General features: G+C 35.9%; 3 protein-coding genes across 4 annotated transcripts; 2 read left to right on the top strand and 1 right to left on the bottom strand.

Annotated features, from left to right (window-relative positions):
• The first annotated feature begins 2,443 nt into the window (after positions 1-2,443).
• On the top strand, positions 2,444-3,143 carry LOC121259373 (60S ribosomal protein L39-3). The gene is made up of 3 exons (XM_041160938.1): positions 2,444-2,590; positions 2,699-2,802; positions 2,929-3,143. The coding sequence occupies exons 1-3, from the start codon at positions 2,588-2,590 to the stop codon at positions 2,975-2,977; spliced, it is 156 nt and encodes a 51-aa protein (XP_041016872.1). The 5' UTR covers positions 2,444-2,587; the 3' UTR covers positions 2,978-3,143.
• A 2,578-nt stretch (positions 3,144-5,721) lies between these two features.
• LOC121259372 (aspartate aminotransferase P2, mitochondrial-like) lies at positions 5,722-10,720 on the top strand. 2 transcript variants are annotated; one of them, XM_041160936.1, is made up of 12 exons: positions 5,722-5,845; positions 6,040-6,124; positions 6,424-6,495; positions 6,826-7,020; positions 7,204-7,242; positions 7,332-7,421; positions 7,523-7,631; positions 7,722-7,831; positions 8,000-8,143; positions 8,336-8,502; positions 9,122-9,386; positions 10,347-10,720. In XM_041160936.1, the coding sequence occupies exons 2-12, from the start codon at positions 6,053-6,055 to the stop codon at positions 10,476-10,478; spliced, it is 1,395 nt and encodes a 464-aa protein (XP_041016870.1). In that variant the 5' UTR covers positions 5,722-5,845; positions 6,040-6,052; the 3' UTR covers positions 10,479-10,720. The 2 variants fall into 2 exon arrangements, with proteins under 2 accessions (XP_041016870.1, XP_041016871.1); XM_041160937.1 differs by having other exon boundaries at positions 5,756-5,845; positions 6,053-6,124.
• A 247-nt stretch (positions 10,721-10,967) lies between these two features.
• Positions 10,968-14,732, bottom strand: LOC121259371 (probable receptor-like protein kinase At1g80640). The gene is made up of 11 exons (XM_041160935.1): positions 14,610-14,732; positions 14,301-14,574; positions 13,811-13,981; positions 13,419-13,669; positions 13,180-13,312; positions 13,013-13,076; positions 12,834-12,930; positions 12,600-12,699; positions 12,139-12,257; positions 11,955-12,044; positions 10,968-11,547 (listed from the first exon to the last, which is right to left on the bottom strand). The coding sequence occupies exons 2-11, from the start codon at positions 14,464-14,466 to the stop codon at positions 11,368-11,370; spliced, it is 1,371 nt and encodes a 456-aa protein (XP_041016869.1). The 5' UTR covers positions 14,467-14,574; positions 14,610-14,732; the 3' UTR covers positions 10,968-11,367.
• Between the last annotated feature and the right edge of the window lie 192 nt (positions 14,733-14,924).

Below are 14,924 nucleotides of genomic sequence, written 5' to 3'. Positions count from 1 at the left end.
AGAGCTTAGAATTTGTAAGAACATGGGATATCTCTATCACTGGAAGACATTTGTCAAGCTACTCTTATATATATATATATATATATATTGCTACGTCTATATATATATATATATATATATATATATATATATATGGACAATATTAGGGTGAACACCAAATATGCACACAAATACAAATGAATTTTTTCGTTCTTTTTTCTTTTTCTTTAAATATTTTTTAAACATCCTTAATCATTAAAAAATAAAAAATAAATATATAAATTCATTAATAGTTACTTCTTTAACCATTAAAAAATAAAAATATATTAGTGGATACATTTGGTAGTTAGGCATATTTAGAGTAATACTATCATTTTCCTATATATATATATATATATATATATATATATATATGTATAGACACACACACTCAACTTGAATACGTCCATGTAGGTGCATTTTTGTCGTCGAAACACCTCTTTTTACACTAGTAGGTACTAGTAGATCACACGTTTTCTAGAATTTGGGCATATTAATTGTCCTAGTGTTTACATCTTCTTGAGTGAACGGATCAATATATAATAATTAAGATTGAATTTGAAAGTACATGATAAAATAAAACAAGCATTTTTCTTCAGTTTTCTTTTCTTGAATACGCGAAGATACAGTGATACACTTGTATGTCCAGAAATTTCGGAGAAGGAATTATTAATATATTCTTACTTTCCTTCCTTGCAACTCTTTTTTCTTTCCTTATGATGAGCATTAGTCAATGAGAGCAGATAACAATTCCCAGATAAATTTTATTATTCTTGACGCGGTTTCCTTCGTAATTAGCAAGAAATAGGTGAAAAAGGTGATGTGATATCATGTCTTCCAAGTCCCTGCCCGCAGTCCATGGGATCTTGCCCAGGCTGTTCCTTTGAATTTTGAACAAGACCACAAACTCATCGTCTTGGCATGAAAACGATGTGTCCAAGATCATCCATGTGCATGTTCCTGTTTTCTCTCCAACTAAAACGTCTCAAATTTATGGAGTACGACATTTTACGATGAAAATTTGAATCTCCATAGACAAATTAGGAAAATATAACACCAATTACGCAAAAAATACAGCTTCAAGGACAAATCGAAATGAAACTTTTACCCACAAAATATTATAATACGGAATTCACGATCGAATTATTAGTGGAAGAATATAATTAAAGCTGGGAACCATGCATGGGCGATCATCTAATTAGCATGGACATTAATGGCCAATATTGGAGAATTATGCCGTGACAGTGACTTTGGCATCTTCTTATATTTATAAGAACTAATAGAAAATAACAATAAATACTTTGGTGCCATGTGCACGGAATAATTAACAAACTGATCAAAGAATAAGAGGTTGCTTCTGATCTCACCCGGGCAAGAAATGTATTGCTTATTCTAATTAAGATGTGTTTGTCTGTAATCCATTTATCTAATTAACAGCTTATATAAATTAATTAGAAGTAAACAACTCAGAGCCAGCTTTGTTCAATGGATTCTATAACATATTCTATTTGAATAAAATTTATAACAATTAGAGCTGAAAGGGTGGATAATTACACAAAAATAATGTTATGTACAGTCGTGGAATGTGTAAACGTCGCGCAATCATTTTAAAAAAAAGTGGATCCACTATTAAAAAATTAATTTTTTATGTAAATCCCATATTTATTCTTTTAAAAAAAATTGTGCGATACTTACACACTATGATTGCAAATATCATTTCTAACATAAACGACTTTTAAAAAAACGTATTCTAATGCTGAACAATGAAAAATTAAAATAGAAACTATAGAATATATCTTACCATTTTGGGTGTGAAGATGATAGAGATCAGGATGGACTGCAAGTAGTATATAATAGCTGTTGGGTTCGGCCTTTCAAGGAAAACAATTGCTCTAGGGCCGAGTCCGCATAGAAATCACAGTCGTACGTGCATATTACCCAAAAAAACAACAATATTTTTCCCAAAAACTTTTCGGCCCAAAGATCCAATTGAATCGACCCCAAAATGAGATCAAAGAAAGGAGCATAATATCGATATAAAAATCACTAAAAAATAAATAGTAACAGGAAAAATAAAAAATGACACTCTCCCTAACTTTCTTTGACAAGGTCATATGGGTATTGTTATTAATAAGAAAAATTATACTCATCATCTTCACATATTAAATACTACACTTATTTTTTATTTTTTTTTCTTATCAAATATGTAGTGTATAGATAATAAGTAAAAGAATTTCAATAGTTTAAGAAGAATAAAACTAAAAAATAATAAAAATAAATGTAATGTGATGTGTGGTGTGATGAGTAGAAAAACACTATTAATATTTAGGGCGTTGGGCCTACGAGGGTAAAGGGTTAGCCCATCTCGTTGAAGAAATGGACTGCTCTGGGCCTAATTGAAATATTGTCCAGCCGACCTAAAAGATTGTCTTAATTCTTTCCACGTTTCATATAAAGGGCCCATCTTTCCCAATCCTAGCCCTAGGGTATCTCTTTCTTAACCTAGGGTTTTCGTTTCGCTGCTTCCTCTCTCTTCAAGCATCCGCAGCCGCGACCTCCGACATCGAAAATGGTACTCTCTCTCTCTCTCTCTCTCTCTCTCTCTCTCTCTCTCGTCTTTCTATTTTGTTAAAAGCACGGAGAGTTTGATTTGGATTTTGATGATTATGCATACGTTCAGCCGTCTCACAAAACTTTCATGATAAAGAAAAAACTTGCGAAGAAGATGCGCCAGAACAGGCCCATCCCACACTGGATCCGGATGAGAACGGACAACACGATCAGGTTTGTTTCTCATTTCCCCTCACCATTCCACTTTTTATCTCTCTCTCTCTCTCTCTCTCTCTCTCTAAATTCTCTTCTCCGTTTATCTTAAATCCTAATGGTTCCTATCGTTCTGGTTTTTTTCAGGTACAATGCCAAGCGCAGGCACTGGCGTCGTACCAAGCTCGGATTCTGAGAATTTTGGATACTCTCTGCCTTTGTTTCGTTATTGAAATTTTGACAAGGTGTTTATGAGTCTTTATGTTTTGATGAGCTTTATTTTTTATTTCCTTCCAAGTACCCTTTTTGTAAGGTTACTGTTTTGAGGAATTTTAAATGAAGTGTTGATCTTGGTTTATTGACGCGGTACGATCTTATTACCTTTTTAGTAATCTCGAATTGTGTATGCATAAGTTTTGGAAGATGGATCATTCCTTTCTTTCTGTTTACATCGGTAGTTCAGGAGCTTCTGTTTGCTCAACCGCTTTAAGATTTTTGACTTTTTGGATTGAGAGTAGTGCTTTAGCCATGATAAGTTCTTGATCCAGTGCATGAGTTTTGTATATTTTTTATCTTTTCCGCAAAGAAACCTGTAAGAGCTGCCCATGTTTATTTCATTATGAATTATGGTTCCTTTTGATTCAATGCCAAAATTGTGTGGTCACCTCTTTTGATGCTGTGTCGTGTCCCAGTATATGCTTGTGTACCTATCGACTTTTACTATCGTTATGCTGTGCTTAAATCAGCTCATTCCATTTGGTGTCCTCTCTTATTACATTTATCCTATTCCAGCTGCTCGGGCGGAATTATGGCTATCTGAGCTATCTCAAACCGAATTCTTTAGTCCCCCTTTCTCTGATATGGAGATACTTGGGAATGAGATTAGATAAGAACTTTGTGAATAGTAGGGAAATAGTTTGTAAATATTAATAAAATATTTTCAGTTATGATATTTTATAGGGTTTTGGAAAAAGTATAGAGAAAAAATTGAATAAAAATATTATAAAGTTAAAATGTTATTATAATATAACTTTTTAATATTATATTTGTTTTGAGATTTGAAAAAGTTGAATATTTTTTGTATTTTGTTGGAAAGTTAGAAAAAATTGTAATTATTAGTTTGAAATTGTTTTTATTTGAATAATGTTTAGGAAAGAAATGAGATGAGAAGAAAAATATTATCAAAATCCCCTTGGCTTTGTTTGTTTTCGAAAATGAGATTAAATGAGTTAAGATAAAAGTTAAAAGTTGAATATTATCAAACTCTTCTTGGTCTCTTTAATCAGCCATTGTTACTTATAAAATGAATAAATTTTTACAACTTCTTCACATTCCACACTCTATATTTTTTTTTTAATTTTTATTTTTTTTCTTTTATCAAATATTTATTATATGAATAATGAATAAAAAATTTGAAATAATTTTAAAAAAATAAACTCAAAAAAAATATTAAAAAATTTAAAAATTTTAAAAAATGTGGAGTGTGGAGTGTGGTAGAAGTTGTGAAGCAAAACTCTTATAAAATATATATATATTTTATATTATTTTATTTTAAGATTTGAAAAAATTGAATTGTTTATTTTATTTTGTATGAGAATTTAAAAAAGTTGTAATGATTAGATCAGTTGAGATGGAATGAGAGGCCTTAGGGAAGGTTTGAATAGTGAGTTTAGTTAAGTTGAATTGAAATGTGATTAGGTGAGGATCTATCTTACCTTCGTATCCAAATGGGTCCAAAATAAGTTGAGATCAACTCTGAATCTATCAACTCCATGTGTTTAAGCTTGGTAATAGAAGAGAATGTATACTCATCTTTTTGAGAGTTTGCTGACTTTGCACACGTGTATGATGTAGCGGAACGATTCAAATATGTAATTGATTCAAATAGGTGGTTTGCGGGTAAGATGTTTTGTAATCGATTCAAATATGTATGATGTATTTGTATTGCTAACTAATCTTCTTGGCTCTAAACGCAAACCACCTTTTAAGGAGGGATCATTACAATTGAAATAGGGTTATGTACGGGATGCATAATGGTTTTTAAGATGAGGGCTTGGTGGTGGACCTGTGATGATGGGCGACTGGTATGCGTTATTCATCTTCTATACATTGAAAGTTTATATGATATTATTAGGTTGCCTAAAAGATCAAAAAACGAAATAGAAGGCCAATCCTCTGGACTGCTGTTCTTTATAAGACGTTCCAGTTGAGTATAATTCAATCACTACTTTCTCTTTTATTAGTAAATCGAAGATAACCAAATCTTCTTGGTATTCATGTTTGAATTATGGGTGGGAATATGTACCTAAAAGATAGTGGTATTTGCAACGTTAAACTACCTCAATTGCTCGATTCAACTCTGATAAGTCAAGATCAGCAGGCAGTAGATAGATATCTTCCTTTCTCAAACTTAAACATACTGCTGACTAGCTTTTTTTAATGCTATTTTTAGTTAAATTATATTCTAACACATTCTTTCATAAATTTTACTTCGATATTTATGATTTATCAATAAAAGTTTCAGTATGGTCTTTTGTTTTACCATGGATAACAACTTGTTCGTCGTGGGCACTTCGGCATTTCTTTCTTTGTTTAGCAATAACTAGTTCTTCGCAATAATATGTCAATATTTAATTTCAGCAGTATGATATAAGGTACTATTATATCATGTGATAAGTCTCTACATTAATAATTAATGTATTTCGTAGGCTAATAAACACCACTTTTAATAAAATTCAACACAATTTAAATATATCATTATTATTTTCAAACTTATACATCCAATGAGTTTACTTTCGGATTGTTTTAGGGTTGCAACTGTCATTTTCGAACTTTTTATCCAGACATCACCAACACGTGGCGTGAAAGCGGATGCCAAGTACGGCTTTTCCTTTTTATCATAATGGCTATATTAGCCTTGTAGATACTGAAAAATGACAACCCAATACAACGTTTAATTTGTTCACTCTCGCTTTATCCAGGCTCTGCTGTTTCCATTTCCGACGTTGATTTACCCGACCTGGGGCTTCTCCTTCTTACTCATCGCCCTCTCTCCGGCAATAGCGTGTGTTTTTATCTTTTTTGTACCTATAATTCCACGATTTCACTTTCGGTTTCTCTAATTAATCGAACTCATTTGTATCCTATTTTTCTCATTTCTGTACTTCGCCAATTCGCTTGGGTTTTCTTCGGACGCTTTGTTTTTACTATTTTGGCGACTCTCGTTTTGCTGTCGGTCTGATCGTTCTGTTCTCACAGTTGTTGTTTCCAGATGGCTTCAACAATGCTTTCTGTAGCCTCAGCATCCCCATCTGCGTCACTCTCGCCGCTTGAGAATCTCAAGGTTATTGCTTGTTTTCAATTCGGATTACATTCTTTGTATATCAGAAGGGGATGTTTCGTCTTGCTTGCCGTTATAAGGTTGAAAAATAAAATGAATCAGCGTTGGGGTTTTCATTTTTTGGATCCGGACATTCAAAAAGGGGACCGGACATGTTGTTTGTATATGCTAAGATATAAAGGTCGATGTTGAGAATAATGGAAATGGATTTCCTCTTCTTTAATTATCTTCTTATGTTTTCTCGGTACCCTGGCGTCATTATTATGTTGTACATCATTAACATATTGTTGTAATGTGAACAGGGGAAATTGAAGCTCGGAAGTGCTAGCCTGAGCTTCAACAAGGCGAAAGGCAATCCCTTTATTAACACGAAGGTATAAAACGCCGTTGCCTGCCCTGGCAATGTAATCGTGGATCAGTTAGTTCTTAACTTGAATTATGCTTTGCGCTTTCTGATCAACAGTTACCCTCTCTAACATGAACTTTTACACATGAAAAAAAAACATATTTTAAGGTGTTCACATTGATTTTCCGTTTCCTATCTAGTCTTATATCAAGTTGATCTGCGGTTTTCTCTTTCGTAGGTGTTGGGTTCTGTTAGTAGTTTCTAGAATGTTCATGCCGTAATTTGCTTTCCAATAGAGGCAATATTCCATGATTGGTTGTTACTTGTTAGATCTGAGTTCGTCATTTCTGCTATGCAGTCTTTTTGTCGAATATCCATGGTGGCTGCGGTTAATGCTTCTCGTTTTGAGAGTGTCACAATGGCTCCTCCTGATCCAATTCTTGGAGTATCTGAAGCTTTTAGGGCTGATACACACGAAAGCAAGCTCAACCTCGGAGTTGGGGCCTATAGAACGGAAGAGCTACAACCTTATGTTCTGGATGTTGTCAAGAAGGTCTGACTTTTTCCCTCACATATCGATATATATCTCATAAAGTATAATCTCTCTGTTTTTTTTTTTCTGTATACTAAATTTTACTCTATTTGAAAATTTTCTTCTTACTGACAAAACTGAGAACTGGTTCTTTGACAAGCAAACTGAGTTTAAATTAATTATATTGAAACTTCTCTTTTCTAGGCAGAGAATCTTATGGTGGAAAGGGGAGAAAACAAAGAGGTATCTCTATTTCCTCAAATGTATATCGGTGACCTGCAGTCATTGTTCTCGCTTCAGATCACTTACTACAGTTTGATGATAATGTTTAGTATCTCCCAATCGAAGGTTTGGCTGCATTCAACAAGGTGACTGCTGAGTTATTATTTGGAGCAGACAACCCTGTAATAAAGCAGCAAAGAGTACGTGGGAATTTAAATGGTCCTGATTTTTTTCAACGAATGTGATCTATTATTTTGGTTATATATAGAATAAACCACCCTTATATTTTTTTTTTTTCCAGGTTGCTACTGTTCAAGGTCTTTCTGGAACTGGTTCTCTTCGACTAGCTGCTGCTCTGATTGAACGATATTTTCCTGGGGCTAAAGTTCTAATATCATCTCCAACTTGGGGTGTGTGCAGTCATTTACTTGCACTTTTACATGAAATGTGTCTTGAGGGTATGGCACTGACTTTTCATGGTCAACAAAATTGTCTTGCAGGTAATCACAAGAATATTTTCAATGATTCTAGAGTTCCATGGTCTGAATACCGATACTATGATCCAAAAACAGTTGGTCTGGACTTTGAGGGGATGATTGCTGACATAAAGGTTCCATCTTGGTGTAGTTTGTGTTTTTTGGAGTTTTTATTTTATCAATTAAGGTGTTAACATCTTTTATCTTAACATCCATGCTTCAATTAAAAGTTGGTTCCCTCAATTTGTCTTAAATTGGCTTCTTTTAATCCAGTTGCGAATAATATTTTGTTCTGTTTTCAGGCTGCCCCCGAAGGGTCTTTTGTGTTACTTCATGGCTGTGCTCACAACCCAACTGGCATCGATCCAACCCCTGAACAGTGGGAAAAAATTGCTAATGTCATTCAAGTAAAGAGCCATATACCATTTTTTGATGTTGCATACCAGGTATGGTTGTAGGGTTTGCCAAGTTGTGAATTTTGATACCTTATTTGTGAAGGAAACTTTCAAGATTTCATTGATGTATTATATATTAAACGCTTTTTCATCCACAGCATAGGTCTTTTTCTTTCTTTTTTTCCCCTATAATTGGGAACTTTCTGCTTTGTGTGTTTAAATGTATACTTATAAATGCATTAGGGTTTTGCTAGTGGAAGCCTTGATGCAGATGCAGCATCAGTGAGATTATTTGCTGCGCGGGGTATGGAGCTTCTGGTTGCCCAGTCATATAGTAAAAATCTGGGTCTGTATGCAGAGAGGATTGGAGCAATCAATGTTGTCTGCTCATCGGCAGATGCGGCAGCAAGGTTCGGTGAACCAGATATCCTATGGTTTCTTCACTTTATGGTCAATAGTTAAATTATAATTCACACAAGATATGTGCCTGATATGATGAACAAATGCACAGTTAGCGCTCTAACACGGTCACCTATATAGTAATGACAGTTAGCATATCAGAAAACTGCATGGGCATGCCCGTGCTCTCCTTTCTGGAAATTTGATATTGCTGTTAAAAACTTGTATCCCCCCCAAGTATAATTGTCTTGAATGAAGATGGAGTTGAATAATGCTATTGGCAAGGACATGAGTTGATAGAAGAAACAAAAATTAATGGAATTCTCTCATTATAATGCATCCCATTACTCCAATCCTGGTGGTCTGGTTTTACATTACTAAAGTAAATAGAAGGTGGGCAGTTGTTATGCCAAGAACTGGTTTTTCACATCATCGGTTTCCCCCTCGCGTTTCTTCAAATGGTTGAGTTAAATAAACTTTATGTTTCAATAACACATCCACTTCTGGCTCCTCTAGGGTTATCATGCCTAACTAACATCATGAATAGCTCCCAAAGCCACTTTAAGGTGGAAATAAAGTGTAATGTATTGATTGAAGACCACCTGATGGGTATAGTTTATATGTTTTCAGGGTGAAAAGCCAACTGAAAAGGCTTGCTCGACCAATGTACTCCAATCCTCCAATTCATGGGGCAAGGATTGTTGCCAATGTTGTTGGCGACCCAGCTCTCTTCAATGAATGGAAAGCAGAAATGGAAATGATGGCTGGGAGGATAAAGAACGTGAGACAGAAACTTTATGATAGCCTCTCTGCAAAAGACAAGAGTGGGAAGGATTGGTCATTTATACTTAAGCAGATTGGCATGTTCTCATTCACTGGCCTGAACATAGATCAGGTAATCTCTTTTCAACTTCCATCAAAACATACAAAGTTTTTGCCTATAAAATTGATTGTTTCCCAGATCTTGTTTTTTTAATTATAGTAATATTTGCCTTATTTCCACTAATTGATTCTTCTCCCATGTAAGTGCTGACTTGTAGGCAAATTCTCTGGCATCTAGTCAAATATAATGTAGGGGTGGGCAGCGAGGCCCCGCCCCCCGCTACCCCACCCCCTCCGCCCTGCGCCCACATGGGCAGTGCGGCTACCCCGCACCGCTCGTGGGGGCGGGGAGCGGATTGACCCCAGCGGGGCCCCGCCCCTGCCCCCGCTCCGCACTCCTCCCCTTTTTAACATAAAAAATTATAATTTGTAATATTTATATAAATATATTGTATATAGATATATACAATTTATTAAAAACTTGAATTCAATTTAAGTTAATGGATTGCCTTGGCCTCCTAGGCCGACCATTATATAGGAGGTCAAGGCAATACAATAGTGATAGTTAAGCAATGTTGGGGTGAAGATTGTGATACCCCATATTGATTGATAAGGTAGGTAGTGTATGGGACCCCACATTGCTTGGGAAGGAGAAGTCCTTGCTCTTTATAATGGTTTCAATGGGGTTTCAATTGTTTCGTTGAGTAGTCATTTTGAAATATAGGCCTATATGTGATTTGGGCCTCCCTTGGAGCATTACATAATGTGTATGTTCCCTTTACACCAATTACTTTTCTTTTATATTCATTGAGAACCTGCTTCCGTGTTTGTCACAAACAATTTTTGCATCTTGTCACAAGTTTCTGAGTTTATGACTGTGGTCCACTGGTCTGCACACATACCTCAAACCAGTTGCAATATCTAATACCTCGATACCGTATATTGGTGACTACTGTGAAATTGCACTTTTGCAACGCAATGATGCGCATAGCTGTTTCGTGGTTGTATAATGTTACATCTCCTGTCTGATCAGTGTGCCAATATGACGAGCAAGTGGCATGTATACATGACAAAAGATGGAAGGATATCCTTGGCTGGATTATCTTTGGCCAAATGTGATTACCTTGCTGATGCCATCGTTGATTCATTCCACAATGTCAGTTGAAGTGAATGGATACAGACCTCCATATTAGAAGCATAGCTTTAGAGTTTTTGGAGAATACAATATGCAACCTAGTTACTGAGTATGATTGAAGATATCGTGTAATAATGTGTGCTCTTTTGGCCTGTCGGAAATCTTTTGTATTTGAAGTTCAAATTGAGGCGATTTGGTAGATTTGTTATCGCAAGAGGAATTTCAGTCGAAATATGTGAATTCACACATATAATCTATAAAGATTTTGCTTATATTGATACCGTGAAACTGTCTTTAAATGGGATGGTGTTGCATAAAAGCTCGAGTATGATGTGGTTGTGTATATATTTGGATGATTAGCAGCATCTTATTCAAAATCTGCGTGCGCACACATGCCTTTGCACGCGTTTTCATGCGAATGTTGTCGAACACCACGTATTGCATTTAGGACATCTTCAAATGGGAAATTATGGCGTCCTAAGTTTTCTTTGAGAAGACCACTTTCAGCATTTTCCAACGGAGCAAAAACTTGTAGCTTTTATATCTACACTTGTAGCAATATTGAAAGAAAAAGAAGAGTTTTACATTCTTGCAATATTCGCATGAAAGAAAACGGAGCTCCAGAGATAATACAACTAGCAAATTTCGCTAATCCGTAACCAGAAAATGGTGAGAAAATGGGTTAAAAATAGACTCGTATGCACAAGTAACTTTCAAAAACACGAAATCTAAAATGGTGAGATAGTACTTCCACTCCAGCCAGGCCAAACTTCCCTTCACCATCAGACCATTGACTTCCATTCTTTGAGAAACCACCAAGTACTTGTAAGCAGAGCAACCTAATTGACGTGGATACGCAATGGAGGACACCAGCGATAATGCATGGGCATTACTTGAACAAACATACGGTCGCTCTGTATCAGTGACCAGAAGGCATTACCGCCAAATCAGCAGGAGGTGCTGGTCGTGTTGCTTGTGCAACTCTTAGTGTGCCACCAAGTTCAACGGGGACGAGAGGAACGAGAGAGTGCAAGACATCTGTTATTAGTGGCCGGTAGCTTGGTTCTGGTTGCACACATAATACAGCTACAGCAGCGACCTGCACGAGCATTTCATATTATTGGTACAATCAGTTCAAAATGTGATTGAACGCCCAAGAAATAATTCAGTCTCGGTCTCAAGTTGCTGCACATGCCAGCCATAATGATCAAGTTTATCATGCCTGGTAAAAATTAAGATCAATTTTGGGAGGGGGGTGAACTACCAAACTGAATTTCATGGTTCACCTTGGTTTGTCACTCGTTACACCAACCAAAAATTAGTAAATTACTACTAAATCAGCAAGGAAAAGAACAAAAAAATAATAATCTGTAAGACCAGACAAAGCAAAAGTTAGTTATGGTCAGTAGCTACTGATTTGAAGTATCCAAGTTCCATCAATAGAATAGTAGAATATCAGTATAATAGCCAGTTACTGGGGAACAAACACTTCTATAGTTCACAAACCTGGTATAAATGTTTCAGATCCATTGTATCTTTGATCACAGGATCCACAATGTTTGGGAGTTTAGATCTGTCTGTGAGCTGGGGCATGGCCTGTATCCATAAATACTATAGCATTAACTTCTGGAGTTCAGAGTTTTATTGCAATCCAAAAAAACAGGACGGGGGATTTGAGGGTCGGGCATACCCATGTGACAATAGATTGGCACTGAGCTGGTGCCAGTTTTTCCACGGGCCTTCTTCCTAACAGAAGTTCTAGAAGCACAACTCCAAAAGCATAGACATCACTCTTATCCGTCAATTTACCTGGAAATTAAAACTACATCATCAGTCTTAAAACGCACTTAATCAGTTAAAATTAGATGAAATAGTTTTCAGTGGTTGTCTAGATAAAAAGCCTAACATGATTGATCCAGAGGCACTAAAGTGGTACGACATGTGCATGTGTTTAAGATGGCTTAATCAAAAGACACAGTGAGTGAAAATGCATATCAAAATCAGCACTGTCTCATAACATTATTGCGGTGTCAGAGATCCAAGAGGATAATCATATTACTCATTTAAGGTAGGGAAGAGAAGTTACATATTTAGAGATAGCAACCAGTCAGACAAATGAATACCGTGAGTAATTATTATAATTTTACATACCGTCTAAAAGATATTCCGGGGCTACGTAACCCAAAGTGCCTGAAAGCTTGATGTTCTCGTTTTGGGCCACATCAGTTACAGCAAGACCAAAATCCGAAAGCTGATGAGAGAGAGAGAGAGAGATTGCTAGTTAAATGGAAGATGGTAAGAATGTAACGTAGCAATATATTAAGACAATTTCAGCAATATTATAAAGGAAATCAAAGACTTCAACAATTTTCTAAAATATTTTACCTTAGCATTGAAGTTGGAGTCCAAAAGTATATTAGATGATTTCAGATCTCTATGGATCACCGGCGGATTGCAGTGCTCATGCAGATATTCTAATCCTCTGGTCAACATATTTCAAATTGTTAACATTCAAATCTCGAACAACAGTAAAAGGATTTTGAAAACTGGGGAAACAAGCTTACCTTGCCGTATCAAGAGCTATTTTCATCCGCATGTGCCAAGTTAATGCCAAACCATGAGAAGGTCCTACATAGTACATATCAATAAAATTTGAAAGACAAAAACATTAACATTATTGATTGCACTTTCACAGATTTGTAAAGCAGAGAATAAGTTTAGTATGCTTTACCATGCAACTGAATTTCCAAAGATCCATTTTGCATCAATTCATAGACAATAAATCTTGTATCGCAATGAATACAGCAACCCAGTAAGGAAATTACATTTGGATGTTGAATTTTACTTAACAAATCAATCTCGTTCTGCAAATCCAAAAAGAGAGTTCAAAACCAGAACAATATGGTCATGACTCATAACGCCAAAAATTCATGAAACATAAACCCGTTTAGAATTAGAAACAAAAATTACCTCGAATTCCCTCTCGGCGTCCTGACTTTCACAGTTAAGCTTCTTGACGGCAACATTCAAGGTATCATCCAACTGAGCCTTGTAAACACATCCAAATCCGCCCTCTCCCAAGATATTACTATCCCGGAAATTGTCCGTTGCCTTTTCTAGAAGCTTATAGTCAATCAATGGAACAGATCCTCTCTTGCCAACAATTGTTACGGAGCTAAATTTAGTCAAAAACGGAGGTAAAGCAAGTCCCTTCTCAGCATCTTCAAGTTCAAAAGCCAACAAGACCGGACAAAACAAAATAAAGAACCTCAGACCGTAATCGAAATTGATTCGAATTCACCTAAAACGCCACTAATGAATAAGTACAAGAAAGTAATGGGTTTTCGTTGAAAAGGATGTACCTGAGCTCCGAGCACTTCTTCTGTGAGGCTTGCGTGAGAACTTCCTGCGATATATCCACAAGCATAACAAAGACAAAATGCCTGCAGCAAGAGCAGTGCAAGCAACGACGAGCGCAATTAACATTTTCTTGTGTGCATCCACATGATCGTCGTCAATTCCCACCTCAATTCCTGGTTTGCATAAGGAACACAGACGTGTAGAAATTAGCTTCAGCAAAACGGCAAAATCTCGTCAATTCAAAAAGTTTGAACTTTTTTGAGACCGGGTTTTACAATTGCAAGAAAAAATGGAGAAGAATCCACATCGGAGAAAAGAGTTTAATTTTAACCATAAATGAAAAAAAAAAAATCAACAAGAATGAGCATTCATTGTGCCAGCATTAAAATACTGTATCTTAGTCGCTGTTTTTGAATTTCGAAATGATTTGGCCCATGACCCATTTAAAAACAAGTACCCATGGCCATGAAGCGCACACAAATATTAAACTACCTGGGGAGAAAGCAGCCATTGATGTGGAAATTGAAGAAACGGGTGAGACTGCTGGGGAGGAAACAGAAGCTGAAACGGATGGAACAAGAGTGTCCGGTGTGGCACCAACCCAAATGGGTTTACGAAGACAGTAAAAGAGCAAAACAGAGATTAGAAGAAGCTTCATTGTTTGTTGTTTCTATGGACTAAGAACACATGATAGAGAAATATTGAAATCCTGGTCTCGCGGTTTTAGAGGGGACAAGAGAGAGGAGCCTAAAATGGTTTTGTTTTTAAATTCTCTAATTTTCTGTTCTTTTTTTTTTTTTTTTCCCCCCTCTGTAACTGTCTGCCTGTCTCTCTCCCTCTCTCTCAGCATCTCCGATCCCATAAGGCAGAAGTGGACAAAAGAAAGAAAGAGGAAAGCTAATTTACATCGGAAGTGGGGACAAGTGCACAAAAATCGTGTGGGCAGTTATTAAAGGAGAGTGTGTCGAAAAATATATGGATCTAAAGATATTTATTAAACATTAATAATTTGAAGTAATGAATATTATAGACTCATTTGGTGTGTAGATTTTTTTATACTTGAGATATTCAAATTAAAACAGAGAAAAAAATATTTTAAGTAAGGAAATGATCAAA

The sequence above is a fragment of the Juglans microcarpa x Juglans regia genome, chromosome 4D, assembly GCF_004785595.1.
Source record: "Juglans microcarpa x Juglans regia isolate MS1-56 chromosome 4D, Jm3101_v1.0, whole genome shotgun sequence".
In the NCBI taxonomy this organism is placed as follows: Eukaryota; Viridiplantae; Streptophyta; class Magnoliopsida; order Fagales; family Juglandaceae; genus Juglans; species Juglans microcarpa x Juglans regia.
Note: the sequence above shows the minus strand (reverse complement) of the source record. Positions and strands in the feature narration are given on the sequence as shown.

Bases quoted from the DNA above. Each gene is read 5' to 3' on its own strand.
- LOC121259373 (XM_041160938.1), top strand. The intron at 2,803-2,928 runs GTTTGTTTCTCA...GGTTTTTTTCAG, and splicing joins AGAACGGACAACACGATCAG to GTACAATGCCAAGCGCAGGC.
- LOC121259372 (XM_041160936.1), top strand. From the start codon at position 6,053: ATGGCTTCAACAATGCTTTCTGTAGCCTCAGCATCCCCATCTGCGTCA. The intron at 7,243-7,331 runs GTATCTCTATTT...GATAATGTTTAG, and splicing joins AAAGGGGAGAAAACAAAGAG to TATCTCCCAATCGAAGGTTT. The intron at 8,503-9,121 runs GTTCGGTGAACC...ATATGTTTTCAG, and splicing joins TCGGCAGATGCGGCAGCAAG to GGTGAAAAGCCAACTGAAAA.
- LOC121259371 (XM_041160935.1), bottom strand. From the start codon at position 14,466: ATGAAGCTTCTTCTAATCTCTGTTTTGCTCTTTTACTGTCTTCGTAAA. The intron at 13,077-13,179 runs GTAAAGCATACT...TGTACTATGTAG, and splicing joins TTTGGAAATTCAGTTGCATG to GACCTTCTCATGGTTTGGCA. The intron at 12,258-12,599 runs GTATGTAAAATT...TTTAATTTCCAG, and splicing joins CCCGGAATATCTTTTAGACG to GTAAATTGACGGATAAGAGT.